The following is a 16,416-nucleotide window of genomic DNA, read 5'->3' as shown; positions in this document are numbered from 1 at the left end:
TTCTTCTTCTTTTTTTTTTTTTTTGGCCATTATACACACACACCACATTCTCTTTGTCTCCCATTGATTAACATCTAGTTGTTTCCGTATCTTGGCTATTGTGGATAATGCTACAGTGAACATAGGAGTGTAGATATCTTTTCCAGATTCTAATTTCAATTCTTTTGGATATATGCCTCAAAGTGGGATTGGTGGATCATATGATGATTCTACTTATAATTTTTTAAGAAACTTCGATGGTGACTACATGAGAGGTCCAGTTTCTCCATATCTTCACCAACATTATTACATCTGTTTTTTTTTTTTTCTGATAATTGTCATCTTAACAGGTGTGAGGTGTTATCTTGTGGTTTTGATTTGCATTTAGTTGGTAATTACTGATGTTGAGCACCTTTTGGTATAACTGTTGTCCATTTGTAGGTCTTCTTTGGAGAAATGTCTATCAGGTCCTTTCCCAATTTTCAAAATTGGATTTCTTTTTGTTTTTGCTATTGAATTGTAGGTCTTTCTTATATAATTCAAATATTTACCACTACTCAGATATAAGGCTTGCAAATATTTTCCCCCACTCTACGGGTTGCCTGGTCATTTTGCTGTTTCAGTCTGACCTGGTCCCACTTGTCTGCCTTTGCTTTCGTGGCTTGTCTTCAGGGTCTGCAAGTTGTTTAGAGACAGGTGGAAGAAAGGGGGATGTTGAAGACAGAAGACAGGACAAGATAACCACTTGAGCAATGTCTACTAGCAGACAGGATAGGGAATGGCACAAGATTAAGAACCTTAGACAGGAGGTGGGGGAGGAATAATGTGGGCTGTGGCTCTCTTCATCCACATTTCCCAGAATCACCTGGTAAGTAGGGCTCCATACTAAGGTCCAGACCATCACATGTATTGTGAGAAAGGTGAAAGAGAGTGAGGCAGAAAATAGGAATTCCTTTAGCTATTTCAAGCAAAATGAAACTTCATTAATTGATTGATTCATGATACCTGTAGCACCTGGCTACATCTGCTGTTTCTGCTGGCAAGCCCTTTGTGGACCCACTGGATTTTTCTTTAGCAGTGTTCCAATGACCAGATGTCAAGAAGCAGAATGCAGATCCCATTCAGCACGGTGGGAGTCTGGGGCTGCTGTTTTCACAGCTCACCTACTAATCTCAGCTATAGAAGGGGTCCTGGAACCAAGGGCTCCAATGCTCACTTCCAGTCCTCCTTTCTGATTGCACAAGAGGAGGCAGCTTATCTGAGGGCTAGTTCCCTGGCGGTGTTCTTGATATTACCAAGCTTGCTACTTCAGCCCTTCTAAGGAGATTGTAAGACTTTAGTTCCCCACTTTAAATATCATGAATTAATCAATTAATAAAGTTTCATTTTGCTTGACATAGCTGAAGGAATTCCTATTTTCTGTAAGTAGACCCAGACAATGAGAGAGATTTATTCTCCCCCTCCAACCTTTAGAACATCGATTTTATTATACAATTGGGTAAAAACCAGAAATTTATTAAGCATCCATGTTATCCCAGAAGCCCAGGAAGAAAGCCAGGAAAGAGAAGGGTAGAGGGAAATGTCCCAGGAGAGAACCTTTCTTCCTTTGGGTCTTTCTCCCTTGATGAGCTTCCTCACCTTGGGCCCAGAGCAATGGAATCAGCAATGTACACATGGAGACCACTGAAACCCTGACCTGTGTGCCAACATAATCTCCTCTAACTATTTCTTGTTGGGTGTCTGGGCCAAAGACATGAGGAAGTTAATTAAAACACAGCCACAGGCCATTGTTCCATGCTAGATAAATATTCTTACGTGTGTCTCTGTGTATGTGTGGGCACGTGTGCACTGCTAGGAAGTGAACCACGTCTTAGAGCATGCTGGAGAAGCATTGTTTTTAAAATTTTTCTTAACTGAATGGACTTTTATTCATTTTTATGTGGTGCTTAGAATCAAACACACTGCCTCACACATGCTACGCAGGAGCTCTACCACTGAGCTCCAACACCAGCCCCTGGAGAAGCACTCTTAAACTGCACCTCCCATCCCTGCGGGTGGAGCCTCATGGCCTGACTGCACTCTAGTGGAGCTGGTCCCCACTAGATGTGCCTGTATGAGGGGGGTTCTTGGGGCTGACCTGAAGCACATTAGATTGGGTAGTCAGATCTCCATGAAGACAGAAAGATCTCTGGTAAAGCAAATCCAGGACAATTATAAAAGCTAGTGCTACCTTTGTTCCACAAGATGTAAGAGAATAAATTGGAGAAAAACCCCAAGATTATTCTATGGAATCAAACACAGTGTGCACGTGTAACATTGTGACAAAACTGGCTGAGCGGGTGGGCATGGAGAGGCACAGCAGCGGCATTCTCTACGCCAGTGAAGTTACCCTGCCACAGACTCCATCTGGCTGCTGTTCCTATCTCGTGGGAAATGAAACCCCCACAGGAACCACCAAGAAATACCTCTAGGACATACCCAAAGTGAGAAGTAAGAAAACTCAAATGTTTCACTACAGACATCCCCTGAACAGAAGACAGTCCCCTAACAACCTAAGTCACACTGAATCAAACTTGCCCTGGCCTCCCTATGAGGACACAAGCCACGCTGAACCATGAGCTCACCCTGGTTCCTTAGGCTCCCATCTTATTTCTGACAAGAGAGACCTTATTCTTAGGTGTGGAGGTCTGGGGGACAGGATGGATCCCTGACACTCCCTGGTCCTACCCATCTGGGAGACTTTTCAATAGGTGCCGAGTTCTGTCACGTCATTATTCTACATGAATCCATACCCTCCTGTGCCTTTCTTGGCTTTTCAGTAAAGTGCATCGTATGGGGATGTTGGTGTCTATACTGGGGTTTCTCTGATGGTTCTCTCTGGCAGCGGCTTTTCTGGTTTGATGGTCGGGCAATACCAGCTTCATAAAATACATGGCGAGTTGTTCCCTGTGCTTCCACTTCCTGGAAACGTTTGTATACAGTTGGTCTTCTTCACTGTGTGGCGGAATTCTCCAGGGCCATCATCTATAGCTGAAGATCTTTTGGGAGCTTTTTATATTAGGAATTTTATTTCCTTGATGGTCACTTGGCTTTTATGTAAGTAGCCACTGTGGGACAGTTTAAGATCGCCAGTCCCCAGAGCCCATGTGCTCATTCATTCTTCATGACCTTTAGCAGCAGCCAGGAGGAGATGTTGGGTTCAGAGGTGGCAAGGCGTGCTGGTGCCGCAGGCAGCCACTGCTGCAGGCCAGCCCACCCCCGCCCACTGGCTCGTCTCTGGCTTCCCTGCCCGTGGGATTATGGAGGTGATGCCACAGACACTCTGTGGAGTCCAGTGGCTTTCCAGACGAGTCTTCTCTAACACCTGCCACCCACCCTCTCCACACATCTCAGGGAGGGGCCTGAAGAGCAGGAAAGATCCTTGGTGGCCAAAGCAATCGACTAAAACAGAATCGAGTCTCCAGTGGCTCAAGGAGAGAATCTCCATCTACACGAGGTCAAGGCACTTGAGTCCCCACCTACACTGGCTGAAGGTGCAGGAGTCTCTATCTACACAGAACAGCAGAGGGAGGCCCAGTGGTCCAGGCTGTGGTCAGGACATCTGCTGGGCTCCTGCTTTTGCCCTGAGGCCTCTCTTTGGTTTGGGTTTTTCCTTTTTAAGTTTTATCTCCTCTATTTTTCAACCTGCCCTCTTAAAACAAAGCAAAACAAAATAGTCTTTGAAAAATCAATTTTATTATTCAATGGGTGAGAAAGAGAAATTGATGAGGAACCATCGCTGGTTTCCCAGAAGCCCGGGAGGAAGGCCGGGGCAGAGCAGGGCAGGGGAAGTGTCCCAGGGAAGAGTCTCTGATGTCTGTGGCAGGAGGGGGCAGAGAGAGTGGTGGTGGAGGCCGACGGGCTCTTGGCTGGAGTCCACGCGGGGAGGCCCAGGCCAGTGGGCGTCCCTCAGTGCTGCAGCTGTTTCGGTGCCCTTCCTGACGGGTGCCGACTCTGAGGTCAGGCTGCTCGGAGATCGGGGTCTTCTGGCTGTCCCTTGGTCTGTGTGCCTCCTCAGGGCGCGTCCACTGGGGCCACTCTGTTTTGGAACCTAGGGCTCCTGTGGCCTCCCTGCACGGGTGCCGCTCTTCTTCGGGAGCCGGGTCCGCGGAAGCAGGGCAAGCAGCAGCACAGTTGCTGGAGGCAGGTGGCGATCCTCCTGGTGACCCCCCTCCAACCCCTGCCGCTGTTAGCGGATTGGCCTGAGGACCCCTGGGAGGAGGAGCTGGGGCCTTCTGCCACACACCCGCAGAGGACCCTCCATGGGCTGGGCCTGGGGTCTTGGGGCCCGCGGGGCACAGGGTCGCCTCGGGAGGCTGGGCTGGGAGAGGCTGTGCCCACGTGGAAGAACCGCAGAGGGATGGCGGGCATGCTGGCACTGACCGCGCCCCTGTGCCCTGCCTGCCTGGCCTCCTCTGGTGGCTGGTGCTCCCAGGGCACTGGATGGGCAGGCTCGCTGGTGCACCACTTGCTGGGGCGCAGGCCGGGGGCATCCGCGGGGCCTGGGCGAGGCCCCACCACCCTTCTGCGCACAGGCCTCGCCTGGAGCGCCCACCCCGCCGCGGCCTGGGTTCTCTGGTGCTGGAGGATAAGGTAGGTGGCCATGGCCTCATTGTATTTCCGCTGGTCCAAGGACACCCAGGTGTGGTAGGGGTCGTAACCCATGTCGAACATGATGGTCATGATGGCGGGGTCTGGGTGTCTGGGGTGTGGGTCACTGCAAGGATTGGGCGAGGGTTCCCTGCCCTGGCTCAGCCACGGGTGCCCCATTACCTGCTCCAGGGTGGCCCTCTGCCTGGGGTCCAGCCTCAGCATCTGCCGGATGAGGCTGCAGGCGTCCTGGGAAAGGTACCTGGGAAGGTGGTAGCTGGCCTGCATGAGGACGTCCTGCAGGCAGTTGGCGACTCTGGCCTTAAATGGGCGTCTCCCAGTGAGCATGAGAAACAGGGTAACCCCCAGGCTCCAGACGTCTGCAGGGGGACCCTCATATTCTTGATGCTGCACGATTTCAGGGGCACAGTATGGGACAGTGCCCCAGAAGCCGTTGAGCTTCTGCCCAGGCGTGAAGGTAGCGCCCAGGCCAAAGTCAATGAGCTTGACACTGCCGGCCCTGATGTCCACCACCACGTTGCCGGGCTTCAGGTCCAGGTGCACTATGCCCCTGTCGTGGCAGTGGCGCACAGCGCGCACGATCTGCCTGAACACCGGGCGGGCTTGGTCCTCCTGCAGGCCACCGACCTCAGGGATGTAGTGCCATAGGTCTCCCCCATCTGCGTGCTCCATGACCATGTAGACGGTGCTCGGGCTCTCCATTACCTGGAAGAGCTGGATAACGTTGCGGTGATCCAGGGCCATCAACCTCTCCGATTCGGAAAGGACGGGCACGTTCCCCTGTGCCTTGGACACCACTTTCACTGCCACCTCTGCCCCTGTGAGGAGATGGCGGGCCAGTAACACATGGCTGAAGCCCCCCTCCCCAAGCTCCCTCACCACCTGGTAATGGTCGGTGAGGGCCGACTCGTAGCAGGAGCTGGGCTCCTGTGACCCTACACTATTCTCTCTACTCTGACTCTGCATCCTAAAGCTGGAACACCAACTAAGGACGCTCATTCAAAATAAATAAAATAAATAAATAAATAAATAAAATAAAAATAAATAAAAATAAAATAAAATAAAAATAAATAAAAAATAAAATAATATTAAATAAAATAAAAATAAAAAAATAAAATAACAAATCCAAACAAAAGAACAAAACCAACAACCAAAAGACAGAAGACAAAACAAACAAACAAAAGCCCAAATCAAAAAAACAACAGCAAACACCGAAACCACCAGCCACCAAACCACTAACAACCAACCACCAACCACTAACTATCTGGGAGTCCGACAGGTCACCACCAAGAGCTTCCTGTACTTATGGACGAAAAACCCAGCTGCAGGCCCTCTCTTATATGGCCGGTGTTTGAGAGCGCATCACAGTGGCTCCTTGTGAGGTCAGAGTAACCGATGGTTACCAGTGGTCATCTCATTCTGGGGCCTCCAGAACCTTTTCAACTTTCATAATATGAAAGGAGCCTGGAATTTTTTTGTATTGAATTTTTTTTTTTTTTTGTAATTAGGTATCCATGACCCATGAATTCATTTTGACAGATTTTACACAAATGGAGCCCGACTTCTCATTCTCTGGCTGTACACGGCATAGAGTCACACTGTTAAGGTAATCATTCTTGTATATTGGACAATAACGTCTGTCTCATTTCGCCTTCCTTACCACCTCCACACCCCACTCCTCTACCATCACTCCTCTCTGCCCAATTCAAAGTTTATTCTCTCCCCCCACTATTATGGATCAACATATTTTTATCAGAGAAAACATATGGCCTTTGGGTTTTTGGATTTGGCTCATTTTACTTGTAGCAAGAGGGAAAGAAGAAAGGATGATCATAGATAATGGTCATTCTTTGGTGATAGTAATTACCACAAACATAGGAGTTTTTATGTGGGATTGTATAGAGCTCTGAAGAGGTTCATGGATAGAATTGAGAGTAACTGAAGTAAAATGAGAAAAAGTCATGTCTCCATTTTCAATGCTTTCTAAAATTTAGCATTTCCTTTCATTCTGAATGTAAGCACTAAACTACAGCATCAAAAAAAGTTTTTGTGACTTAATTCTAGATATTTTTATATCACACTGGAGTTGTTGCAGATCTCAAAAAATTATGTATGTCCACAACTTCAAATTCATGGACATTATTAGATTTACTACTAGATCTTGTTCTTTAGTGCATTTATAAAGAAGAAAGATATACTACTATATCATCACTTAAAAACTGATAACTATTTCCTTTGTAATCCTATGTATTTTACTTTAGGCATTTAAAATTATCCTTCTGATATGGGGATCCATCAACTTCCCTAGATTGGCAGAGTTCCCCCCCCCACCCCCCGCCAAGCCTAAAGCATATTCAGAAGCCTGTTTTAACATCTTCAATTTTTACCATAAAGTAGGGTTTCTAGATTTTGACATTGACATTTAATTGTGGTACACATTTGTCAAAACTCACCAAATGACATAAATTTGGGCGTTTCACTGTATGTAAATTATACCAGAGGAGGAAGGAGAAGAGGGCAGAGAAGAAGGAGAAGGATAAAGAGAAAAGGAACAATGGTAACTGCAAATAAAAACTAAGTTCATAGTTAATGCAATACACATTGACTGTTTAGGGATGAAGTGAAATGATGTCTGCAACATACTCTGAAATGCATTTTCCTTTAAGAAAAAGATGGATCAATGAATAAAAAGGTTGGTTAGATGACTAGATTGAGGACCAATACAACATGGAAAATGTCAACCATAAAGTCTAGGTGGTGGGTGTGGTTTATACTTGGCAACGTTTTTTTTTTTTTTTTTTTTTTTTTGTGGCTTTTAATGTTCCTACTGGTAAAAAGGTAAGTGGCTAATCTTTTTGTGCCCTTTTGAAGTATTTTATTAACCTCTGGGCAAAGAAACATCTACCTCAAAACATGCAAAGCATTTCACTTGAGTCTTGCCCTATTTTCATACACAGATCATAAAACAAGTATTATCTCTATTTCAGTAATGACAATCATCAACTTCTGACACTGTGGAGCCCATTTCTGGATCATCTGGGCTGTTCCAGTCACCGGGATTACCTCACACATGTCCTCATGCAGCTTTCATTGTTGTTTAACAAAAAACCTCTGGTCAACCAGGAACTAGAACAAATAGGAGTCCAGGGGGAAGATAACTTCGTTGACAGCAAATCAGTAGCATGTATCAATCAAATATGTGAAGAAGGTAGGAGGACAGGTGTATGCGCACGCATGCGCATGTGTGTATGTTTTAGGGGTGAGGCACTCAAGCAGAAGAAGGGAAATAACATTTTAGAAAGAGGATACATATAATAATCCACAAAAAAAGGAACAGTAACTTTAATCCAGTTTCACCACAGAGAGAAGCCTGCTTTTTTTCTCTTTTATATGCTCATATATATTGATGCAATATGATACTGTTACCTGGCACAGGGGTGTGACAAAGGCTGCCCGAGTTTGGCACCTCCAGCTCTTTTGTGGCTTTCCTTTCTCAATAAACCTTTGACAAAGGTTAGGTGTTTGAAAGGCGGGCTGTTCCTTGTTTGGCCCAAGTGTTTGTTGCTCAGCAGAATGATTAAACGTCTTTGAATGTCAATAAATAAGTGGTTTCAGTAAAGCTTTTTGGAATATATTTCCCTGAAGGCTGCTTGGTGGCATGTTTGGGATTGGTTTGGTTGTGTGTGAAACTAGTAAATAAACAATGTAATTACCAGGCTGTGGGGGAAGACAGCAGAGAGAAAAATATCATCACCAAGCAAGAGTCAGAGGCTTTGAACTTCATCTTAGTTAATAAAATGGCAAAGTGGGGAACAGGCAGGAGCGGATTTGAACTAAAGAGATCTCAGGAGCCACGGTATAGACATGGCAGCACTAAAAAGAATATAAATTTTGTAAATATCTACTGTTGTCCATCAGTATCTGTGGGGGATTGGTTCCAGCAGCGCCCCGTGTATCCAGAAATTTATGTTGGTCAAGTCCTTTTATATGGTCTAGTATTTTCAAATTACCTACACACTCCTCCAAATATTTCAGTCATTTCTAGAGTTGTTAAACTCTACTGTTTATGGAATATTGACAAAGAAAAGAAGTCTATAATGTTCAATACAAGCACAATTTTCTTGTTTGAATATTTTTAATCCACAGTTGGTTTAATCCACAGATATGGAGCTCATGAACATGAAGGGCTGATTGTACTAGGAAAAAAAAATAGGGACTAAGTCTGCCTTGAATGAGCACATGTCAGTTTCCAGTTAACTTGGTGCTGTGTTATAGATAGAGGCGTAATTCAAACCTGATTCATGTAAGAGTATCTTGCTACTGGCTGTTTATAGGGGGAACCTAATGGAACTAGACTAGCAATACTAACCCCATGTCAAACAAGTTCAGGGAAATCAATGCCACTCCTCTTGTTTCCAAGGATCTCTGCACTGCTCTTGAGATAGGATAAACGATCCCAGCTCAAACGATTTCTTTTTAGAATTAACTTTCTTTCTATCCTTTCCTTTTTTTGTGAGGAGGGGGTGCCAGGGATTGAACCAAGGGGTACATAGCCACTGAGCCACATCCCTAGCCCTTTTTTTGATTTTAATTTTGAGACAGGGTCTCACTAAGTTGCTTAGGGCCTTGCTAAGTTGCTAAGGCTGGTTTTGAACTTTCGATCCTCCTGTCTCAGCTTCCTGAGTTGCTGGGATGACAGGTGTGCCCCACCATGCCTGGCTAGGAGTTAACTTTCTGATGTACAAACCTAGCATCATTTGCCTGTCAAGTTGGAATAACCGAGTAGACATATTTCATAAAATAATGTAATGGCTAGCATCCAGGCCCAAAAAGCAGAAGATGGACTCTCAGATTTAATAGAATTTAGGAGAAAAAAAAATTCCTTTTGATTCCTTCCTTAAGATAAATTGTATCTAATTAGCAAATAAGCAGGTAGTTTTTATTGGCTTGTGACTCATTTGGGACTCAATTCCACTAAAGATGATGTGACGACGTTTAAAAGCTTGCCTGAAACCAGAAACAATGTGAAACCTGAAGGTGATTCTGGGTCTGGTGGAGGATTATAGAATGTATAATTGTATTTCACGTAAAGTATTCACCTCTTAGGTGGATTTTAGGAGTTGCTGACATAATATTTTCATGGTATTTTGATTGACCTATTGTCTTAGTCTGTTGGGAATGAGATGGCAAAATTCTATAAACAGAATGGCCTTACAAACAATGGAAATTTATTTCTCAGAGTCAATGGAGGCTAGGAAGTCCAAGATCGAAGTGCCAGATATGGTATCTGGCAAGGGCCCCTCTCTAAGTTCATAGATAAGCCTTCTCAACTGTGCCTTTGCACAGCAGAAGGAGACACTTGGCTCTGTCATCTTTCTGTAGGAAGGCACCAATCCCCTTCATGAGGGCTCCATCCCATGACCTAATCATCCCCAAAGTTCCCATCTCTATTACCATCACCATGAGGATAAGGACTTCAACAAGGGAATTTGTTTTTTGTATTTAGCACAATGTTGTTTATAAAATTTAATAAAAATTGCAGTAAACAAACAAGAAAAATGTAGGTAATTAGCATTGACAGAAAAAAAGGTACAGAATGTCCAGCTACATTTGAAATCCATATCAATGAAAAAAATTAAGTAAAAGTACATTCTGTGCAATATTTAAGGCATACATAAGCAATAAAAGCAATGGTGTCCACCTGGAACAATGTGTGATGTACTTTTATCAGCTAAGTCTGGAAGATTTATTTATTAAATAATCGTAAGCTTTTCAAAAAGCAGGATTCAAACTTTTACATGCAGATTTTACATTAGATTTTAGCTATGTCAAAAAGATGGAGCATTTCATCTTCTTGTGCTGTTCACCATTACAATCTTTTTTATTTCTTTTAATTGATTTTATTTTTTAAATACACGACAGTGGAGTGTATTACAATTCTTATTACACATGTAGAGCACAATTTTTCATGTCTTTGTATATAAAGTATGTTCACACCAATTCATGTCTTTATACATGTACTTTTTTTGCAAAATAATTCTTATTACACATATGTACCACAATTTTTCGTATCTCTGTATATAAAGTAGGTTGACACCCAATTTGTGTCTTCATACATGTACTTTGGATAATGATGTCCATCACATTCCACCATCCTTGCAAATCCCCTGCCTCCTCAACACAAACATTCAGACCATAGAACTATTTTGCCAGTCAGATGACATTGGGGTGTCATAGTTTTTTAAATGTGCAAAATGATTTTGTTTTTAAAGATATGAGAATCCACCAATATAATCTCAGCCATTCCACTAGGGTGAGAAAACAGAGTGAAGTGGAATAACCTACTCTGAGCAGAGTGGAGTAAGAACTTACACTTAGTCCTCATGCTTCTCACAAGGTGCTTGTTCCCCCTGACATGTAAAGATGTCATGTGGATGTTGGACCCCAGTACTGTGGGCACAGTTAGCAGGGCAGACAGTTTGTTTGCCTGGGTGTAGGAGCTCTTCTGCTTCAAGGTGAAATGCTGGTCTCACCTGGTTAGAATTTTAATTTTGATTTTTATCCAGGAGCATTCTCTTCTCCACTTACATCTTCACCTTTGCTGTCTGTGGAGTTTCTCAGGACTGCTGTTGTTGGTTCCTTTTTTGCTTATCCTTGTTGGTATGTTTTGGGTTTACTAATAAGAAATTTGAGTAAGGATAGATAACTTTTCTTTGATTCAGAGGAGTAAACTCAAGGGTGCATAACCACTGAGCCACATCCCAACCCTTTAATAAAATGTTTTATTTAGAGACAAGGCCTCACTAAGTCACGGAGGCTGGCTTAGAACTCATGATCCTCTTGCCTCAGCCTCCTGAGATGCTGGGATTACAGGCATGTACCACCATGCCTTGCAGAATGGATGTCTTACTGCAGCATGTACTGTGATTCACCATGGATAGCACTAATGACAGAGAAGTTTTAGGGTTAATGACACAGGACCACCAGTCCTTATATGTGGTGTAGGGTGTGGAGGGACAATGATGGCACCGGCTCTGGATAAGAACTTTGTGCCTTTGGGGTTGTTACAGGCTGATTCTGTCCTCTCCAAATCCACAATTGGAAGTGCTAACCCCCAGCTCCTCCTGCTATGGTTTAGAATATGGTTTGTCCTCTCTGAAACTCAGGTTGGAGTTTCATCCCTATTGTGAGGCATTAAGAGGGTGGAAATTCAGTCTGCCTACGACGGTGTTTAAAGGTGGGACTTTTGAGAGAAAATCAGGGTTAGATAAAGCCATCAGGTGAAGTCATCAGGGCTGAACACTGGTATCCCTCGAAGTGGAAGGTAGGACACACACGACAAGAGACAGCTTTGTGAGGAGGCAGCAGGAGAGTGGCCATCTATAAGCCACAGAGAGAGGCCTTAAAAAGAACCAAACCTATGGTCCTTGATCTTGGACTGCTAGCCTTCAACCCTGAAAATAAATCTCTGTGGTTGAAACCTGTGGTATTTTCCTACGGCAGGCCTTGAAGACTTTAAACAGGGGTTTAAAGAAAAGTGAAGAATGTTTGGAATTGTTCAAAATAAAAGAGCAAATTTTAGGTGAACTCAAGAGTTGTGTGATGTGTATTCCCAGGAAGCTACTAAATAAAAGGGGGATTCTGGGTTCAATAAATTTGGCAAATGTTGGATTAGATAGTAAGCCTGGTTTCTTTGCGATAGGATTTATTGGAAACTTTAATGTGCTGAGAGATATATTATTAGTATGAGTCATATAATCTGGTGTTCCCAATACCTCTCCCTTCCCCTCACATTTCATTTCCAGCCCATTCCCAACTCCTGATGACTCTATCTTCTGTACATTTCTTGAGTTAGTTCACCTCTATCTGAACCTCCATTGAAACCCAGACTATACCAATATTGCCTGACATTTTAATTTTGTAAATAGAGTCATGAATTAGTATACTTCTCTCTACTGAACTGCTGTAAATTCCTGAAGCAAATTACCTATGTCTCCTGCTTAGACCACCGTCAAGCCTTTGTGGCGGGTCTGTCCACACCCACTGGGGTCCCCTGAGTCAGTTCCACAACACGGATGGAGTAAGATTTTCAAGCACAAGTCTGTTTATGTCAACTGTTTTTCAAAGATATTTCAGTAGCTTCCCATTGCCCTGAAGACCAGAAGATAAAACTTCTACTCATTTCTAAAAAGTTTATCTTGAGCCACCTTCCCCTTGGCGCTCTAGCTTCATGGGTCTTCTTTTGGTCCTGTCTCCCCCTGGGCCTGTGTTCATGCTGCCCCTTCTTCCTGGTTAATGAGAACTCTTCCTTTCCTTTCCTTATTGGGTTGATCGTTACGTTATTGATTCACATTGCACACATTACCGAAAATTCACACTTGTGTGATTATTTGTTCCATCCCTGAATCCAATTCTTCTAGATGAAAAATTCCAAAGTCTGCAGAACATCTCTCGTGAAAAATGCCATTAATTTATTGATGAAAGTTTGTGAGGACATGGCTGAAATACAATGTGAAAATTTTTACAAAGAAAGAAGAGAGTGAAAAGGATTAGAGGAGAAAGGCTTGAGATTCTTAGACACAGCACTCTTTGCTATAATTTAGCAATCTTTGAAACAATCCATCTGCAAAGTTAAAATCAAAAGACATTGATTGGGCCTATGGTTGGAGGGTGTTTAACTTTTTTTTTTTTAAATTTTGAACTTTGGATTTTGAAATGTTCAAACCTACAGAAGACTTGACAGAACAGTACAATGAACAACAACCACCTGCCTTTAATCTACCTATTTAATGTGATTTGGTCTGAAAAAGCCATTCTATAATAGGATTCTTTTTTTTTTTTGCCTTACTGTATTTTTTTATAGCAGAATTACTAGTGTCATTCTGATTGCACCTTCAGAAAGACACAAGATAAAATAATTAGATCACAAATGCCCAGACTTGAGGAAGAAAAGCAAGCTATGTCAACTGGCATGTCATCACTCAAGATGTATTTAGGGACAAACCTTAAATAAGGTGCTAGGATAAGAAGAAATTGGTAGCTATTATGCTTAAGAAATTTATAGTCACCTGAGAAAATGAGACACCTTTGTATGAAAGAATAACTAGTGATAAAAATAAGTGAAAAATGTGGTGATAGGAGGAAGAGGATGAGATGGTTGTTGTTTCTTGGTAGAAATGGATTTCCCATGGGAAAGTGCACATTTTTTACTATCCATTAATTTCCTTGATAAAAATGACCAAATCAGGAAATAATAGTATCAGGCAAATTATAAAAAGCATTTCCATTTTGAACAAATAAAAGTGTAAAGCGTCTGATAAGGCTATCTAAGATATATTTACCATTATTTTAGTTCCTTACTGGAAGGACAATCCAAAGCTAGGGAAAGTATTTGTTTTTTAAAGGGCCAATGTTAGTTTGGTAGACTTAAGCCAAACAATTAATCCATGTTTTTTCCTAACAAAGAACAGGTGATGATATTCACCTGATATATTGGATCAGGCCCACACGAGAAGCCTGTCTTGGTGACTCCCACAGACAGCTTCAAGCCTGCAGATCTGGCTGAATTTCCTCCAGAACACATCCTTTTCAGAGGGCTGCATCTAGGCTGGAGAAATGGGAAGTAGGAAAATATGAATGGGATCACAACCCGGTGCAAATGTTAATAGTATAGGAAGAAAAAGATCATATAAGTGCTGTGGAAGCCCACTACTGGTAGCACAAAGAAAATATAAGGGGGTGTTTTTTAAATAATAAAAACTGTTAACATTTTGACACTTGTCCAACCCAGATAAGACTGAAAATCGCTTTTAAAACGATGAGATCTGCAGGTCCAAGGGATCATTTTAGAGATGATTCTATAAAGAGGCAGTTCACACATGTAGCTGGCGTGAAAACTTGGTTCTCTAAGACCAAAGTTCTAAATCAGATTCTCCAACCTGGAAAGGAACCAGAGGGGGATACTGCTCGAAGCTCACAGGATTACTTGTTTTAATTTATTCTTTGAACTCTTACTTTTCTGAATTTTCCCCAGTGTATATATATATATATATGTTCATTTAACAATCTGGGGAAAAAAACAACCTCAAAGATTAAAGTTGAAATTCCTCATTTTTATACATGGGCAAATGATGGCTGTGGGCAAGGAAGACCCCAAATAAAAACTGCTGGGAAGTCAAAGCCCAAGGGTTTGGGGGCACTTCTGTGGCAGGGTGATTAACAGAGGTCTACTGACCTCTTGACTAAAAACATTTATGTTTGAAGGTTGCTGAAGTTGCTTACAAGTCCGTCTGTCACTTCACTATTATTCTTTTAATGGCTGCATCGGGATAGTCACATACCTTTACAGTTCCATTTAAAATGTATACTGGTCCATGATTTGGTATAATCAGAATTGTGCAACCATTGCCACAATCCATTTTTACCAACGTCCAAAGAAATCCCATCAACTTTAACTGTTGACTCCCAAATCCTCTATCCTCTCCAGCCCTCCACAATCATCAGAAAACTTCCCATTTCTATATTTGTCTATTCTGGATCTTTCATATATACATGGAGTCATACAATGTAGCTTTTTGTGTCTGGTTTCTTTCATTTAGCATGATGTTTCCAAGGTTCATCTGTTTGTGGCATGTGTCAGTACTACCTTCCTTTTTAGGACTAATAGTTTACTGTATGAAACTATCACATTTTATTTATCCATTCATCAGACAGTGGATATTTGGGTTGTTTCCATTTGGGGCTATTATGAATAATGCTGCTTTGAACATTTGTGTTCAAGTGTTTCTATGGATATATGTTCTTATTTTTCTTGGATGTATGCCTAGGACAAGACTTAATGCATAATGTACTAATTCTGTATTTAATCTTTTAAGAAACCACTAGACTATTATCCAAGTGGATACCCCATTTTATATTACCATTAGCAATGTGAGAGAGTTCCAGTTTTTTCACTTTCATATCAACACTCATTAGCACCAATTTAATGGGAGACTGTCATGATGTAGTACATTGCATTATTTTTAACTTTTATTTAAAAAATCATGCTCTAATTACAGAAGTCATAGGAGTTAACATACAAGCTTTCTTCACATGCATGCGCTGATTTATTTCCTAGCTTCTAGGCTGACAACACCATCTATGTGTTAGCACAAAAGTATTGTCCCCATTTTACAGAGAAAGAAATGGAGGCTCTAGGGCAGCTCTAGAACTGGGATTTGAACCCAGGGAGAGTCTAAAAGCTTCTGATTTTAACCTTTTTCAGTGGCTGCCATGTGCACAAACAGGAGGATCAGTGGGATTGATGAAGGTAACTCAGGTAACTTCATCAATGGGATTGATGAAGGTAACTCAGTTTTATGAATTTAATGCATCTAGTGATTAAGATGCTGATGGGATATGAGTTTTATATTATGACGATAAGCAAGATGCTACCTGTTGACAGACGAAGGATAAGAGCAGCAATTTCTGTGACCAAAGGCAATTTACAGGAGGACCTGGGATTGGGTAGAGCATGTCTGCTTTACATTTACCTTTTGATCCTGGTACTTGCAAGAATGAGGCCAGTTTCTCCTGAATGACTGCATTCTCTTAAAGTTGCCAGATAAATTATTTCAGTCTTGTGATGACTTTCCACCTCATGTAAAATAGTTCCTGTCTTTTTCTGCTTGTAGTTGGGGAAAAATTATTTTTCAATAGTAATTCTGGCTATAACTGCAAACCATTCTGGAAATTCATCATGCTCTACCTTAACATTATTAGTAAAAAGGCTGGCTTACTGGAACCCCA

The 16,416-nt window shown here is 42.4% G+C and overlaps 1 protein-coding gene across 1 annotated transcript in view; it reads right to left on the bottom strand.

The window, feature by feature from the left end:
- The window catches only part of LOC124081278 (sperm motility kinase 2B-like), a 35,644-nt gene continuing 19,228 nt past the window's right edge, over positions 1 to 16,416 (bottom strand). The window contains exon 2 of the mRNA XM_046427493.2: positions 1 to 5,447. Within this exon, the coding sequence (XP_046283449.1) occupies positions 4,033 to 5,373 (1,341 nt within the window). The 5' untranslated portion in view covers positions 5,374 to 5,447 and the 3' untranslated portion in view covers positions 1 to 4,032. The remainder of the gene's footprint in view (positions 5,448 to 16,416) is intronic.

The sequence above is a fragment of the Marmota monax genome, unplaced genomic scaffold (genome assembly GCF_021218885.2).
Source record: "Marmota monax isolate L192 unplaced genomic scaffold, Marmota_monax_Labrador192_F-V1.1 WCK01_AAM20220418_F8-fsc00901, whole genome shotgun sequence".
Taxonomy (NCBI): domain Eukaryota; kingdom Metazoa; phylum Chordata; class Mammalia; order Rodentia; family Sciuridae; genus Marmota; species Marmota monax.
Note: the sequence above shows the minus strand (reverse complement) of the source record. Positions and strands in the feature narration are given on the sequence as shown.